Source organism: Bombus fervidus, chromosome 11, assembly GCF_041682495.2.
Source record: "Bombus fervidus isolate BK054 chromosome 11, iyBomFerv1, whole genome shotgun sequence".
NCBI lineage: Eukaryota > Metazoa > Arthropoda > Insecta > Hymenoptera > Apidae > Bombus > Bombus fervidus.
Genome location: NC_091527.1, coordinates 5,707,364 through 5,725,705, shown reverse-complemented (window position 1 = coordinate 5,725,705; position 18,342 = coordinate 5,707,364). Strand labels below are relative to the sequence as shown.

General features: G+C 30.7%; 2 protein-coding genes across 4 annotated transcripts; one reads left to right on the top strand and one right to left on the bottom strand.

Moving 5' to 3' along the window:
- Positions 1 to 1,067: 1,067 nt before the first annotated feature.
- On the bottom strand, positions 1,068 to 3,405 carry LOC139991855 (uncharacterized). 3 transcript variants are annotated; one of them, XM_072012213.1, is made up of 4 exons: positions 3,266 to 3,405; positions 2,084 to 2,136; positions 1,794 to 1,988; positions 1,068 to 1,323 (listed from the first exon to the last, which is right to left on the bottom strand). In XM_072012213.1, exons 3-4 carry the CDS (start codon positions 1,935 to 1,937, stop codon positions 1,129 to 1,131), a joined length of 339 nt encoding a protein of 112 aa, XP_071868314.1. In that variant the 5' UTR covers positions 1,938 to 1,988; positions 2,084 to 2,136; positions 3,266 to 3,405; the 3' UTR covers positions 1,068 to 1,128. The 3 variants fall into 3 exon arrangements, with proteins under 3 accessions (XP_071868314.1, XP_071868316.1, XP_071868313.1); XM_072012215.1 differs by having other exon boundaries at positions 3,262 to 3,388; XM_072012212.1 differs by having other exon boundaries at positions 1,794 to 2,136; positions 3,262 to 3,388.
- On the top strand, positions 3,249 to 18,217 carry Puf (ubiquitinyl hydrolase 1 puf). Its single transcript, XM_072012175.1, has 12 exons — positions 3,249 to 3,388; positions 3,864 to 3,960; positions 4,079 to 4,427; positions 4,498 to 4,795; positions 4,875 to 5,618; positions 5,725 to 11,713; positions 11,794 to 12,511; positions 12,574 to 12,764; positions 12,838 to 13,015; positions 13,107 to 13,273; positions 13,354 to 14,024; positions 14,093 to 18,217. The coding sequence occupies exons 1-12, from the start codon at positions 3,346 to 3,348 to the stop codon at positions 14,923 to 14,925; spliced, it is 10,278 nt and encodes a 3,425-aa protein (XP_071868276.1). The 5' UTR covers positions 3,249 to 3,345; the 3' UTR covers positions 14,926 to 18,217.
- The last annotated feature ends 125 nt before the right edge of the window (positions 18,218 to 18,342 follow it).

Sequence of the window (18,342 nt, the reverse complement as noted above, 5' to 3'; positions counted from 1 at the left end):
AAGCACAATATGGATTGTGTCGCAACCAATAATATTGTTCCACATAACATTTAATTGTGTTAGCAAATATTGTTAAGAAATAAATAATCTTAACAAATTATAGTAGTATCATTTATCCTTGTGTCATTTTTATAAAGATTTTTGGTTTTTATAATGTAAAATACTATAATTAATCAAAGTTCTATACATTTAAAAATTTTTATAAATTATTTATTATATTGCAACTTAGAGGTAAACATTCAAATTTTGTTAAACTCTGTGGAATAATATATGTTAATATAATATAATTATGCAGATACTTTTGTCATTATACTTTGTACCATATTATTATTAAAAGTTGACATATTAAAATTAGTGATATTTAATAGCAAAAGAAACATGATTGATTTAATGTACATTAGTATTGACAATCTTGTATATATCTAATACATAATATTATTAAAAACTTTGCCAACTAAATTTCTTATTTTTACATTCAATTATGTAATATAACATCATTTAATATTCTAAGAAATCACTTTGACATATCTATCTATTTATCTTTGTACACCAGCAGTATAGATCTGTTAAAGAAATAATATTATCCTAGAGTATTAAAAGATGTTTAAAAATTTCTATTAATAAAAACTATACAAGATACATCAAATAAAATATTAATTCAATAATTTGAATATCATTAAACATGCCTAAAAATATTCATTGGATATATCATTTACATAAACATATCTATAACTTTATTATTGCTGATTACTAGTCAAGAAAAAAAAGTTCCAATTTTTTTGAAGATGTGAAATACAAACAAATTATAATTATTCATATATTTTATATTATAGTATCAATAAAAAATATCTGTAATATCTGGTGTAAAAAATAAAAAAGTTTATACAGTAAAGTAAATTTGCACATCACAAACATTTACCAACATATTTTAAGAAGAAAATTTTTTATAAAATTTTTAAAGATAATTCTATAGATTGCTGAATCAATTGATTGATTATGTATATATCTTTTCATTTAACAAAAAAATTTGTTTCCCTAGTAATAAATTACTAAAATAACAATACAAATAAGATATACAGAAAATGTTTAATAATATTGAGCGAGAAATTCTGCTTTTAATTCTATATGTTAACATGGAGGTGGGCTAGATGTTGGTACAGTATCAGCAGTTTGTGTAGAGGTTGATGCAACTGTTGATGATTTATTCTGAGTAGTTAACCTTCGTTTGACTAAGAAAAATTGTTCCATTAATTCATGATGAGCTTCAAGCCGTTCAATACAATGTAGACATGCCGTTTTAGGTAATGGATCATTCATGTTTACCTATATGACAAAAGGGTAAAAATTGTATTTTTCAAAACTAAATATAAAAAATACTCATTATATGACATATACACACATATACATCTTTAAATATATTATATTTTAAAATACTTAAAACATTATTTATGAAACTTTTAAAACATTACAATTAATTAATCTTTCTCTAATTTAATATAGCTATAATATATATTTATATTTAGAAAGATTTAATAAATTTGTAATAAACAAACTATTTTTATCATTATGTTATGTAATTTTACAATTTCTCAATTATTGTTGTGTTTAAGGCAGAGCTGTCAAATACGATAAAAAATTCATATAAGAAAAACCATAAATGTAACTCAAATAAAGTGAAATCTTAACCAGTCATACACAAGATATATTGTAGTAAAAAGTATGAAAATTTTATTAAAAAATAATATCGATGAAAGCCTAACTTAAAAAAATACAAAGTAGATAATGATTTTTACCGTAATTGGAAGATAAGCATTTATTTTCTCAGCGAGTTTCATTCTCTCACCCTCTTCACCGTATATGTGGATCACGAAACGGTTCATCTTACTGCAAAGTCTGCATATAAAACCCGTGATCTCAGCTTTATCCGTGCTACCCATTTCAATTATTTATTAATATTTACTCTTGTTCGTATGGCACTTATCGACACCCTATAACCCAATACACACGTCAATATCTTCACACAAAGATTTATTCTATGAAATCGCACAAGATGTTATGCTCCTTTCAAGATTGTTTATCATACTTCTGGACAACTGGCGCTACCAGCACTATATTCTTCTACTGCTCTCCTCCGAACTGTACATACATATAATATAGCTTATGAGTACATATGTATATCTTTTTTCTTGGTACATATTACCTGATATTACATACAAATTAGATACACAATACAAATATATTTAATCATATGAAAATATATATAATTAAATATATATGAATTATATTACAATTATAAGAAGGAATTTTTATGTTTAAAATTTATAACCAATATTTCATTATAATAGAATTAAGAATTGTACAATGAAAGTCTTAAAGGTTATAACTAAAGCAAAAAAATTAATAGATTTACTTTCTTAAATGATATTTTTGACATTGATTATTTCCTAATACATTATAAGATTTAATTGATATAATATAAACAAAATAAAAATAATTTCATTTATTTCATTTTTACTCTATTTAAACAATTCAGAGTTATTGTTTGATAAACTCTAAAAAATTTATTATTAGCTCTTTAATATATTATTTGTTATTTAATATTATTGCTTTATTTATTAATATATTTATAGTATATAGTAGTCATTATCAATAGTATTGCTATCTTATAAGTAAATTTCTAATTGTGATTTTTAATAAGATTTATGTATTTAGCAACGCTACAATTTATTGATGTTAATGTTACAAAACAAATATAAAATAAATTATATATTATCTTAAATAAATTTGGTCCAAAATAATTAAAAAAATATGAGGTTAGAAAAAATTGGGCTAGACTTTTTCATTCTATACATCATTCGGTTAAATGAAAAAAATAATGTTTTATTTTTTATGTCTTATTAATGTTTAAAGTACTGATGGGATCATTTTAAATATCACATTATTTCAATAAAATATGGCGGCGATCAGCTGTCTTCTGTCATAATGACATTCATATTGTTAAGTAAAAGATTACAATTTTTTAGGAATAATTTGGATAAAGATATTTGTGAACCTCGATAATAAAGTGAAGTAGTTTATCATTATTATATCATTTGTCTATAGGTATGAAAGATTTTAAAAAAAGTAGAGGAAGATATTTACTGTTGCTCATCTGAAGTGAGCGGCAAGTGAACGCAGCTGCGTAAAAAAGCAATATGGTGACTAACGAATTAATCAAGTGTTGAGAGGATAATCAAGAATACAAATGTTTAATAATATTACCAACTTTTGCGATGGACGGTGGTGAAGTTGAGTGATGAACTTGACGTGATTAAAAGCCTTTTCAGAGGCTAAAGGAAGAAAACCATGTGCGATGTATGTGTTGACTTTCACGACCTTCTGCTCTCCTGTAAGCAAAATGTGTACTATACCTTTCATGTTAACCTAGAGTATTATGCTGCATGTTGTAAATTTTGATTTCGTATCAACAACTAATGTCCTAGTATAAGTAATCTAGTAACAAATTGTTGTAAAAAATCTACCAGATTCATAATTACACAACTTTTTCTACTATAAAAGTCCGTTTATAACATTATAATTTATAACCTTATATGCCTATGTATGATTTTAAAATTTATCAACTTATGCACGAACACGCTTCAACGTTAAATATACAAAATAATAAAATATTAAAATATGTTTTATATTTTCAAAGGTCGTAATTAGTAGTAAAATTGTACGACACATTAAAGTAGATAAATGTTTGATATATAAGAAATGATGATAGATTAGAATAGTGATACATTAATCTTATTTATAAATATTTATAGCAATTTTATTTAAATTTTCGTATTGTTTTTTGTTTGTTTATAATATATATCTAGATGATGAAAGATCATCGAAGGAACAAGATGGATTGGCAACACTTTGTATTTCGGATGTGGACACTACATTACATTATGTTAATCAGTGGGTACAAAGGTCTGATTCCATTTTTGTTTTTTATAACATATAAACCAAACATTTGAATTGATATAAATACTTAATAAGATTGTTTTACTTCTATTTTAATACAACTTGTTTTCTTTTATTTTTATAGACAATGCATGTGCTGCTATCGAGAAATAAAAAATTTTGATCGATTTATACGATTAACTCAAAGTGTTGTATTATGTACGTTACAACAATTACAAATTATACAACAGAATGGTCAGCAAACAAATGTTGGAAAAGTATCACCCAAAGACGAAAAAGAAGAAGGAAAAACAGATGAAAATAAAGTAGAAAACTCAGATTTTGCACAAACAGAAACAGAAACAAAACAAAACTGGTCTCAACAAGATAGAGAAAAATTGTATCATCTTCTTTCAAAAATATTTTTACTAAATTTTCCTCTTTACATTGCAATGAAACATGGTGGTGCAATTAATCCATTAGCTCCAGTAAAAGTAATATATTACTATAAGAAGTATTGTTTTTTATCTATGCATTTATACATTATTTTTTATTATTTTAAAGGATGAAGGAGGATATTGTGAGCCTCATGATCCAGAAGTGCCAGCTCCTTTAATTAGAGCAGTTTCCATATTTTGTCATCAAGGTGGTTTCAATTTAATGTCTGCTTGTTTTGACATGGAAAATACATTACCTGTTAGTCTTGCACATTCAATGGTTGTAGTGATTTGTAACTTAAAGCTTTGGTTGAATTATGGTAGTGTTATTCAGCTCTTTATACCATTACGCAGTCGTGTTATGAAATATATGTGTCGCTTGGCAGATAAAGAATTACGTACACCAGCAGTTAGAACGATGGCAGGTAAATTTTGGAATAAATAAGATTATAATAATTTAAGGCGTGTATTGTCGAGTTTGAATTAATAACCTTATATATTTAGATTTCATGTGGAGTGCTGTAAAGGATCCTATCGACGCTGTTTTACCAAGCTTTGATCGTGATGGATTGGATCTAGCATTTAAATATTTTACTAGTACAACTTTAACTATGAGACTAGCAGGAATAGCTCAGATAAATGCTCATATCACTGCATTCAATGAACTTTGCAATAGTGAAACTGTCGCTGAAGTGGAACAAGTAGGCCATGCATTGGCTGCTTGGTTAACAGAAAATAATATAATAGCTCATATATTTGGACCAAATTTGCATGTAGAGGTTATTAAACAAAGTCATATTGTACTAAGTTTCTTAGCTATGGAAGGTAGAATTACATGTTCTGACATGGATACTATGTGGCAAGCAGCACAATTGAAACACTGTGGTCGCCCAGTATATGATTTATTGGCACCCTTAGTAAAACATTTGGCTCCAACTCCAGTTTTACATTTATACTCTTTATTAGGAAAATTGGAGCCGAAGGACCACACAGAACAAAGTTTATTCCTGGCATCTGCTTTGATAAAATTTATTTGGACAGCAGGTGGTTCAGGGTATCCAAGAGGATTATCTATAAAAAACAGAGAAATTTTAAGAGGTAATAGTGGTATAGGTGGCAGCAGTACTAGTGATCCTAGTGGAATAGATGGAAGTAGTCCAGATGAGGATGAAGAAGAACCCAGTCCTGCTCCATCTGAAGGACCTTCACCACGAAAACAAGCAAGAGGGGATAGTAGTGATGGGGAAGGTAAGATAATACCTACTCATATATAATTAATATTTAATACTTTTGTCTTTAAATATTAAAGCACTTTAAAACATTTTTAAATGACTTAAAACATAAATATTAATAGGTCCGTTTAAAGCAAAAGGTGTGGGCACAGCAGTTGTACAAACGAGCTCGAATGAAGGAGAAGATCCTGTAATAGAAAAGTCTGAATGTTTTACTGAATCAATAAAAGATTCTGCATGTAGTATACAAGATGATATAAAAGAAAAACAGAGTGGGTCAGATGCAGAAGCAGACACAGAGAAATCAAACACAGAAGAAACAGTTGCAATAGAAAAGAGGAAGAGGAAAGTATTAAGAAAACGGAAAAAACCTCAGAAACGTTCACTAGTTACTGCAGATAAGACATTAGAAGGCATTGTTAATGAAGAAAATAATGTGAAAACTAAAGAGTTAATGTTAGATATGAAATATAGGCCAGAGGACGTACTAAACAGTACTTTAGATACTGGTGGATTAGTTTCTATAGATGATCCAAAAGGTGTTGATGCGCTGGATCGTGTAAAACAGCAAGCAATGGCTTTAGATCCAAGCGATCAACAAGTTCCAACAACAGCAACACTCCTAAGAAGAGCTAACAAAAACAAATATATGTCATTAGTAGGCCATAATGTAGACCGAGCTCCTGACTCGGCAGATACTTCGCATGATGAAGATGATAGTGATGTAGCTGGTGTTCTCGGAGCACCTGATGGACCTGGAGCTGTTATATCAGAACTTGCCGGTCTAGTACATGCGACTGGACCTACGTTTTTGCCTTCAGGATTAGATGAAATGCTTTCAGATGAAGAAGGATCTTACAGTAGCAGAATCTCTAACAAAAGTGAAAAAAATATGGCAGATTTTGATGGAGAGGAAAGTGGATGCGAAGAGGAATTAGCTCAATTAGCTGCGCGTCATTTAACAGCTATACAAATGCAGGCTTATCATCCTCATCATTCTCATCCAACAATGACCATTAGACGATCTGTTTGTCGCCCTCCACAAGTGAGAAGTATTCGCCAAACAGTAACACGTGTTAGTTCCCAATTCAACTTGGACACTGTATGTAAGCCTGGAAATACGTTATTATGGGATCTTTTGCAAGATGATAAAATTGGTCAATTAGGAGAAGGTTTAGCTTTGGAAGCTGAGAAAGCTTTATGTAATCTCCTCTGCTTCAATGTTGATCGATTAATACCTATGAAATTCATAGAAGGTTGCTTAGAAAATCTTGCAACCAATCGTTCTGTGGTTGTATCTTTAAGATTATTACCTAAATTGCTTGCCAGTTTCCAGCAATTTGGTGCAATGGACGCACATACGATAACAACGTGGGCCGATCGTGAACGTGGAATGATGAAACATTTCTTCAATAATCTGAAAACATATACTAGTACAGGGCCAAAAAATAACTTATATTCCCATCAAACAGAAATACAAGTTCGACTACAGTTTTTATCTTCTATTTTTTCACCTTTAGGTTCACCTGATTGTTTTCGTCTAAGTCTCGAACAGGTCGATATATTATGGCAGTGTTTGTCACAAGACACAACATGCGCTGATGAACTTTTCAGTTGGTTGCTTAGTCAAGCAAAATCAACAGAGCAACATGCACTTGGAATGGATACGCTTAAACATTTATGTATGCGAAAATTACCAAGTTTACCACCCGAAACTATTAGTATGACAGGCCTTAGTCTTTTCCAACAATTATGTAATTTAGCCCGTTTAGCTGCTGCACACTTGGATAGACCTTTAAGAGACGTAGATTCAGTTGGTATGGATTTCTTGTGGAGAATTGCATTAAAAGCTAAAAGCACAGATGTCAGTATGGCGGCCATACAATATCTAAATGGATATTACATGTCTAGACAATTAACTCAAGAGGCAGAATTTGTTTCACAATGTATGACTCATCTTGCTGCAGCTAGTGCAGATTTGGAAATGAACGAAGAAGCTAGTTTACGTTGCATACAAAGAGCTTTGTTACTATTAAGAACACATTTAGAAGCGTTCCGAAAACGCTACGCATATCATTTACGTCGCTGGATACTGGAAGGTAGAGGTGCCGGAAGTCATGTTGCTATGAACACTTCAGAGAAAGGTCAACAGCTAAGAATATTTGTACAACCTGCGGGAATACCTGAAAAAACAAGTTTTAGTCTTCTGAGTACTGATTATGTAGCTGATCTGAGAGCCGAAGTTGCTAAATGGTGGGATGATACACAAAATAATCAAGAGAAATCGACATCTACTACAAATTCGAATCAAAATAATGGTTCAGTATTAGGTTCTCTACTTACTGATGGGCCAATTAGGATGATTACACAAGGTCAGGAATTAACTATTGATTTTGACGAAAAGACATTGCAAGAAATGGGATTTAAAGATGGCCAACTAGTGTTCATTTCTCCCGGCGCTGGTCGAGGTAATGGTACGGGTAGATGTAACAAACGAGATGTGGATTCACCATCTCTTTTACCACCACCTCCTCGAGAATCTTTGCCGACATTATTATTATTACGTCCACAGTATTTTGAACAACTATTTACACTAATGAGAACTTTAAGTGCTATGAAAACGGTTGTCAAAGGAGGGCAGGAAATTCCTCATACAAAAGCACAGGTACTTTCAAGAAGAGTTTGGGACACATTAACATTACTACCAACTAGTCCAACTTTATTGAGAGGATTTAAAAAACTAGGAGAAACAACTTTGCCAGAATTATTAGATCCTGCTAGTCCTCAAAAATTGATGTATTCTTTATATATAGTAGAGTCGTTGAGTAGACATAGTACAACAAACCAACCTTCTGTTGTAAATTGTACATCCAGCGCATCTGGTAACGAGGGTGATGGTGATACAGATGATAATCATGAAGACAAAGAGAAGGATGTTGCCTGGTCTACATTGTTTGTTCAGCATGGAGGTTTGCGTCATTTATTTGATATTTTTATGTCTGGATGCTTGGAACAAGGTGATGGTAGTGAGTGGCAGCAGGACTGTCTCGCTAGTTTACTAAAACAATTGTGTTATTTGGGCGTTGTTAAGGAAGAGAAAAAACGAAGTAAAGCAGATAAACTGCTTGTACCTAAACTGAGCGAAGTGATGCTTTCAATGATAAATGTTGAAGCTGTTATGTCTCGAATAACAAGTATATTAAATGAGGCATCACTGCCAAGGGATCCAAATCATTACAAGACAGGACTTTTTGGAAGATCACAAGTTATACATTATACTATGGCTTTATTAGTTTGTTGGGTACATAGTGATGAAACAGTGAAGCAGTATCTTTTTTCATCATCAGAACCATTTGGGAAAACTTGGTTAAGAAGATTAGTATTGGAAGATCCCGAACCAGAAGTAAGAAGAGAAGTTTGTACAGCATTGTATAGATTATGTCTGGGGACTACAGGATCTGAAGATGAAAATTCTGGTAATCCCAGTTTAATCGTTCCAATGTTAAATACATTGTTGGAACATCTGGTAATTGCCGAAGCAATGCAACCTTCTCATCGAAAACCGGATTTACCGTTGCACTTACATCCCGCACTTGATGATGGAAAAGAACCATATGGACCTGCTTGTAGGGATTATTTTTGGCTTGTTTGCAGATTAGTTGATTCTCTCCCAGAAGAAGCTATCAAAGAAGGATCGGATGATTCCAATTTAACGATAGATCTCGAAACCCTAGCAATAAGAGTTATTGATTCAGTTTTAAATAGAGATCATCTTGAAACACGTCATAACACAGTGGAAGATGATGGCTTAGTTGGATTATTAAATCTCACTTGCAATATCATGACACATAATCCACCTTGCAAACAAGGAAAAATTGGGCAAAATTTATTGCATGAAGTATTCGATTTTCTATTTGCATTACCTAATCCTCGATCAAAACATGTTCCGAAATGTAAAAGTCAAGTCTCCAGATCAGCAGCTTTCGATCTTTTAGTCGAACTTGTAAAATCTGCACCTGATAATTATAGAATTCTTCATGAAAAATTATTAGCTCAACATAAACCTGGCCCTCATTCTCCATATCCATGGGATTACTGGCCACATGAAGATGGACGTTCTGATTGTGGATATGTAGGTCTAACAAACTTAGGTGCCACCTGTTACATGGCTAGTTGTATGCAGCATTTATATATGATGCCACAAGCACGCATCTCTATATTAGGCGCTGATTGTAATAGAGCAAATAAACATCAACTCACATTAAGAGAGTTACAAAGAATGTTTGCCTATCTTTTAGAATCCGAGAGAAAAGCGTATAATCCTCGAAGCTTTTGTCGAGTATATACCATGAATCATGAGCCTTTAAATACTGGAGAACAAAAGGATATGGCTGAATTTTTTATAGATCTTGTATCTAAATTAGAAGAAATGACATCAGATTTAAAGAACTTAGTGAAGACATTATTCTGTGGTGTAATATCTAATAATGTCGTATCATTAGATTGTGAACATGTAAGTAGAACTCTTGAAGAATTTTATACTGTACGTTGCCAGGTGGCAGATATGAGAAATCTTTACGAAAGTTTAGATGAAGTTACAGTTAAAGATACTTTGGAAGGAGATAATATGTATACATGTTCACAATGTGGTAAAAAAGCAAGAGCAGAAAAGAGAGCCTGTTTTAAAAAGTTGCCACATATATTGTGTTTCAATACAATGCGATATACATTTAATATGGGAACTATGTTGAAGGAAAAAGTAAATACACATTTTAGTTTTCCATTAAGATTAGATATGTCTGGATATGTTGAGAAAAAACTCATGCCACAGCATTATCAGGAAGAAAAGAAGGCATCTGAAAAGAGAAAATCTGAAAGTGACTGTCAATCAGAATTAGACAATGATGATGCAGAAATGGAACATTATCAATATGATTTAATAGGTGTAACAGTTCATACTGGTACAGCTGATGGTGGACATTATTATAGTTTTATTAGAGATCGTACATCCCCTAATAAAGATAAATGGTTTTTATTTAATGATGCAGAAGTTAAACCATTTGATCCAAATCAAATAGCGGCAGAGTGCTTTGGTGGAGAAATGACTAGTAAAACCTATGATTCCGTTACGGATAAATTTATGGACTTCAGTTTTGAAAAAACGAATTCAGCATATATGTTATTTTACGAATGGTGCACTGATCCTGGTGATCAAGCAAAAGAGGAAGAAGCCACTGTTTCTAGTCCAAATGGACGACAATCTTCTTTGTTAATTCATAAAAATACTAATAAATTACCACCATTGGAACTAAATAAAGAACTTGAAGATTGGATATGGCAGGATAACATGCATTTTTTACAAGATAAAAATATATTTGAACATACGTATTTCACATTTATGTGGCAAATATGTGGCTATATACCACAAACATTACTTTCTGTACAATCTGACATAACAGAAATGTCAGCAGATCTTTCCACGTCATTTTTTATGGAAACTTTTATTCATGCTAAGGAGAAACCAACTATGGTGCAATGGGTAGAATTATTAACAAAACAATTTAATGGTTCGGCTGGTGCATGCGCTAGATTTCTTGAAAAGATGGCTGGTGATTCGTGGTGGCCAATTCAAATTCTAGTCAAGTGCCCTAATCAAATGGTAAGACAAATGTTTCAAAGGCTATGCATACACGTGATACAACGTTTGCGCGCTACTCAAGCACCTTTATATCTTCTTTGTGATGAAGAAAATGACGTAAATACTGTCGGCACGCGATCCTGCGTGACAAGATTTGTCAGAATGCTTTTATCTCTTATGGAACATGCAAAACAACATTTGAAACATCTTACTGAATATTTCAGTTTTTTATATGAATTTAGTAAAATGGGTGAGGAAGAAACTCTATTTCTAATAAGGGTACAAGCTATATCAACTATGGTAAATTTTTATCTTGGACATAAAACACACGAATTTGTTGATGCAGTCAGTGAAGAGGAAGAAGAAGAAGAAGTTGTTGCTATGCCAACAGAGAAATTGAGACCTGCTTCTTTAGATAAAATGATCACTTTAATAGCAACTTTAGTTGAACGTAGTAGAGGACCCGATCACAGGTAGTTAAATAAGTTTTATTTTTGTTTAATGTAAAAACTGTATTATATGTTTATATACATATTATATTTTCACTTTCCAGACTAGCATTGTCTCCAGCAGATCTTAGCGCTGTAGCAGGAGGTAAAGGATTTCCCTTTTTGTATCAGCAAACGCGAGATGTTATCAATCTCAACCAGACGCGAAATTTGATACAATCTTTATGTCGTTGGAATGATAGATTGGCAATACATATTGTAACAATGATATTTCAAGCTATAACAAAACATACAGATGTCTGCCAACCATTTTTCAAACTTCTAACATTGTTAACTGAAAGTTCAGGATTAAGTGGGTTGCCCTGTATGACGCAATTGATTTTAGGCAGAGTTTGGGAAGCAGCTAGAGTTGCTCCACATGGAGCACTAGAATGGCTAGCTTTAGCCGTTACAAGAAGTAAACTTGCACATGCTTGGGTATTACAAGGATTAGACACGTGGTTACAACATTTTCTATTAGAACATTCAAATCAAAGAGTTCGCTCTGCAGCTGCTTTTCTTCTCGTATCATTGGTTCCGTCAACTCATTTCAGACAAGGTTATCGTAGTGCTCATAGATTAGGTTTAGGATGCAATACATCTAGAGAACTACAATTATCTCCAGAAGCTACTTTAATTTTGCATAAAATATATACGGCACTTCTACGATTATTGCAACCAGCGAGACATTATATTGATATACAAACTCATGGTACAATGAAACTCACTGCCTATTTTGCATTACTTACATATTGTGTCATTTCTAAGACAGAAAAATTAATGGTAAGCATTGCATAATGTTAAATCTTAGTATAACTACTTCATTATATAATATTTACTTCCAGTTTGGACAATATTTGAATGATTTATGGGCACTTTTTCACCCAAAATTATCTGAGCCTAGCATTCCAGTGCATCATAATAAACAAGCTGTGCTATTGTTTTGGTACCACGTTTGTTCTGATTGTCCGGAAAATGTCGCTCTTATACTTCACAATCCTCATATAACTAAAAATATTGCATTTAATTATATACTGTAAGCATAATATTGTTTTATATGGTTATAAACGATCGCAGAATATTTTTTAAAATTTTACATGTCTTTTTAGTGCTGATCATGAGGATCAGGATGTGGTATTATTTAATAGAGTAATGTTACCTGCTTACTACGGTTTATTACGATTATGCTGTCAACAATCACGCACTTTTACAAGGCAACTAGCTGCACATCAAAATATTCAATGGGCATTCAAAAACATAACACCTCATCCTACTCAATATTCGACTGTAAGATTTCTACTAATTTAATTTCTACTAATGTTTTGCTTTACTTATATAAAACATATCTAAAACATAAAATATATTTCTTTTTTTATAGGCTGTGGACGAACTATTTAAATTAATGCAATTGTTGGTTGCAAGACATCCTGATCAAACAGAACAAGAAGAAGCTGAAATTGCATCGTTTAGAAGAGGAACATTATCTTCGTACTTACAAGGATTAGATGGGCGATCATGTTGGGCTACACTTATTTCTGCATTTCGGTACAATATTTATAATGATATTTCTTTTTATTTTAATATACCAATTCCAAACACGAATTGATAAAGTCAATACTTTACAGTATACTGATTGAATCAGATGATGATAGGCTTTATGTTGTATATAATGGAGGATTAAGTATGGCTTTAGAAGCATTTCATATGCTGCATATTATGTATCATGAAGCAACAGCGTGTCATGTTGCTGGTGATTTAGCTGAACTAATAGCTATTATTGTCGAACTTGTGCGATGTATTAGAACTGCAAGAGATGGACCTGATGCAAGGAATATATTAGCGAATTGTAAAGAATGGCCAGATATTTTGCGGAAATTAGCAACGTTGTTAAATACATACAATCCTCCGGATATGAGAAATCTTGCTATAGATCTTTTGAAAGAACTTGTGATGCTTGTTCCTGCTGAAGCGATCTCAATTTTGGCACCATTGCTGTCACACTGCCATGCAGCTCTTCAAGAATCTCACGCTGCCGTTCCACCTGGCCCGTATCTTCCAAGAAGATCTACTCCTCCAGGAAAGATGCCTACTCGACCTGCTAGACCGATGGTTCAAATGGCCGTACCACACTCTCAATTAGAGGCGTCAAAAGGAGTAGATCCAGAATATGATAATGCTTTACTCGAGTTTTATTTACCATATCACGAACTTATCGATGTAATGTGCAGATTAGCAATAAATAATGATTGTATGACAGATACATTAGTTAATCTGAGCGCTATGTTAGGATTTGAAGGTAAATATCATTTATTGTCTAAAATTTATAGAATTATTATAATTAATAATAATATTATTTAATTACAGGTGTTCCACTGCACTTAGCTTTATTTCCTAGATTATGGTTAGATGTTCATGCTGCTACACACATAGACAGAAAACATATTGCATCTCTTCTTTGTTCTTCCTATACAGTGGATTATGTAGATGCTGTATTACTAGATGAAAGATCGTCATTAGGAATACCGGCAATTCATGCTTTTCTCAAGACTTTCTTTCCAAAACTTGCTAATCATGTATTAACTGAACAAACTTGCTTACTTATTGACAATTTAGTTAGTTCTATGGTAGCAATGGTGGAAGCAGTAGATATTCAAGCATCTGCACATAGATTAACGGGAGATTTAAGAGCTTTGGCTCTTGTCTATAATAGCAGTACAAGACTGAAACCACCAAGTAGCTTGTTACCAGCATTAGAAACGCTGTTGTCCCGAACTAGAGCCATTAAAGTGAAAGAATCTAATCAACAGGAAGTAGAAGCCCCTACGAAAAAGCGTAAGTTTATGGTGAACGAAAACAATGAAACCACTGATAAAGAGTTGCATCTACCAATCAAAGAACTTAATAAACAGAAAAACGTTTCAAACATAAACATCGAAGAAAAGGACAAAGTAGAAGTAAATGATATGACTTCCTCTGATTCTGGAGATGATAAAACCATATCAAGAAATAATATTCAAGTAGAAAATATTTCTACAAACATCAGTGAGATATCTCCGGGTTTAATTGATACCGTGACAACCAACAATTGTACGAACCAATTGCGATGTTCATTAACTAATGTTTCTTGGTTTGAAATGTTGGAAAAGACAATTCTTGACCTGCAAACTATTGTGCAATTGCAAACGAAAAATAACTAATTCTCTATGTGTTTTAAATGGTGCTTTTGTCATAGAAGCATACAATACAGGACTAAGATTATGTGTAACTGTGTGATTCTTTAAAATAACAAGATGAAAATTCGTTAATACATTCAAGATCTAAATGGACAAAAAAATTTTAGTGCGTTTGTGTTCTGTAAAGAAAAAGATACATCTATTATATCACATATATGTATGTATCAAATGCGATTTATTTTCCAAATGTAGGTAAATAAGATATCTTTGTTTATTTAAGTTATATTAAAATATTCAAGAAAGAAGGAAAAACAAATTATCAATTGGGGTTAAACAATTTTCATTTTATACAACAAATGTTCGTTAGTGCTGTGAGATTGTCCATCTTCTGATAATGTAAACGATAATACATATAAATCATCCAATATTCAATACTAGGAATTGTGCAAAACTTCAAATAATTTAAGAAATATAATCATAAAATCTTTGTTAAAATTATGATCGTTTTTCTGTGCTTATCTCAATATTACAAAATATTACAGGGTTTTTTCAATCGTTAAACATAAAATATAAAATAGCATATTTTTCAATCAGCTCTCAAATTTTATATGTTTAAATATTATTTACACATTAATCTATAGATTTCATTAATTTGTCATTGTAACATACTTCCATTATATTTTTAATACGTTTCCAGATAATTAATTGTGTGAGTTGTGAATGAGTATTTTTACATAAAAATTGCACATCTTATTCAACATATCTTCCTAAACAAATTTACGTGAATGATTACACTATAAACTTTTTTTATGTTTAATATAATAATAGGAGACATTTAGTTTTTTATTTACATAAGTGAACAATGTGCTAACAATTTTGATACATTTTCTGATATTTTTAATCGTTTTCTTCAAAAATTATAAAATTAGAATATTATTAATTATTAGACAGTTGAGTTTTGTTTCACAAAAACAAAGTTTGATTTTCATTCAAAGTTTTAACCATACTTTGTGTCATTATAATAAAACATTTATTTATAACTATTACAAGTAAAAAGTTTTAGTGTTTGTAATATTACTATATCACTTTTTCTATTTGTATAATCGCAGTAAATATCTCACATTACCAATGAACAATTTCATTATCAAATTTTGTAAACATTCGTAAAAAATCAGCAGAAAATTATTTGAATATAATTTTTTTGTAACATGTAACGAACGAACCTGGAAACATATCCGTATAAATTGTTATGTATGCGCTTAATTTACGTGCACTGCTTTATTATATTTATTATTACTATATAATAATCGTGCGCTATTAAAAAAAGAAGGAAATATATATATATATATATTTATTATTTTCTTATTAATTCGTTACATAAACAAGTTACTTTGCCGCCATTTGTCAAATATTTTTTGAGAATTTTTGTTTCAAAAGATAGTTGATATAATTCAGTTTTAAATTTTAATTTTTTCAATATTTTTGTATTGGAAAAAACAAACGGGAACTAGAATTTTTTGAATAAGTCTATTTGTTCAGTAAAAACTAGAATTTTTAACAATAAATTACATATATTTCAAGAAATATATTTTCTTAACTACATCTAGATAAATAAAATAGTGTATCTAATTGATAATTTCGTTAGAAATATTACATCTTGATTATTTAACAAAATATATTTCTTGAAATGTTCTTATTTTTAATATCGAAAATATTGTTCTATCCAGCTCTATAATATAGCCTAGTACTTGATTTAAATATAAAGTCATAATTTATTATACGTATATGCTTAATGTGCGAGTATATGTATGCACATTACATATACGAACAGTAATCACTGACATGTTTTTCATCATAATTGAGCTTATTATCAGACAATGGCACTAAAGTATAACTTGTCCATATTGAAGTTCAAGAATCATCGCGCGCATTTTGAATTTCGATGATACAATACAATAGCAAATTAACGAATGATTGGAAAAGTGAAAGCAATGAATGTTGATTACATGATGTTCTTATGCGATATTCTTCTGTTTCTTCGTCATATTAATGTTACTTAATTAATTAATGACCACATGTCGAGAAGTACTTCGTACAATTTTATCTACTTACGAAACATACTTTTAAAAAAGAAATCAGATTAAAGGATTAAATATTACATCACGATAGAATAAGTAACGGCTTTTTGGGAATGCATTTTGAAATGAACTACAGATTTTAGAAACAACTATCAAATAATTACATGATTATTATTAATTAACCTTCGTGACATAAATTCGATAAGTATTAATAATAATAACGATAATAATTAAAAAGAAGTAAAAAATGAAAGTGTGATGCTTAAGTCAAGGTTTCCTCGCGTAATTACTATTTTCAAGCACATCAACATTATATATTAAAAAGATGTTCGTCCTTTCAGCTATCAATATTATTCTTTAGCGAAATGTAAAACAAAATACAAAGAAACTATGTTCAGTAGTTTTACAGAAATCCAAGTGAGTATCCATGTCACAAATTGTATTTCTAACATGCGACATACGTGTTTGTGATCAAAATACTGTGATTAGTGATGGTAGATCTATTCGCTGGTTTTGCAACAGACATGAATATAACAAGCGTACTATATACGCACATACAGTATAATGAATTTTTCACTAAATCATGTATTTTTAACTTTTATGTGCTGGCGGTGATTTATTGAGTTTAGTAAGATCGAAAATGTAGTAACCAAAAAGTAAAAAATATACAAAAAAAAGGTAAAAAAAGAAAAATGGTATAAAGAAGAGCATAAGATCGTGTAAAACTAATGCGAGAAAAAAGCATTTACATTTACTTTTATTTATTAAAAGCGACGAATGCCTTTGCCTCATGAAACGCGTTTCGATAATCTTCTCATATTTATAGATAAAATAAAAAAGGAGTACACGCGATAGAACGTTCGTGCTTTCGAATTAATTCAATTCAGAGATGGTTAAGACTGTATAAAAAAAGGTATTTGAGGTATCCTACAATACTTTTGTCATTTTATTAACCTTCCGAAAATATCAGAACTATATTATCAGATTTATATCTTTAGCATGCGTTTTACGTTTATGTATTCATTTATATATTTAAGGTGTATAGTTTCTTGATCAATAATAAATAAAATCTTTTCATTTTAAATTTCGTATACAAAAACGATCTTATTATATATTTTAAAATTTTGTCTTGCGCATATATAAAAATTATGATGCATTGAATTATGATATTAACATTTTATATTCTATGATGTAATTGATTAAATTGCGAAGAATAAATTTCTGGAGTTTGTAATTTATTTTAACAATCTTTTAACATGCCATTTCATTCCATTCATTTAGCTGATAATTTATGTTTATAAGTAAATTATCTTTTATTTTAAATAGAGAAAAAAACAAGTTTTCTAATATGTTAAATGTAGAA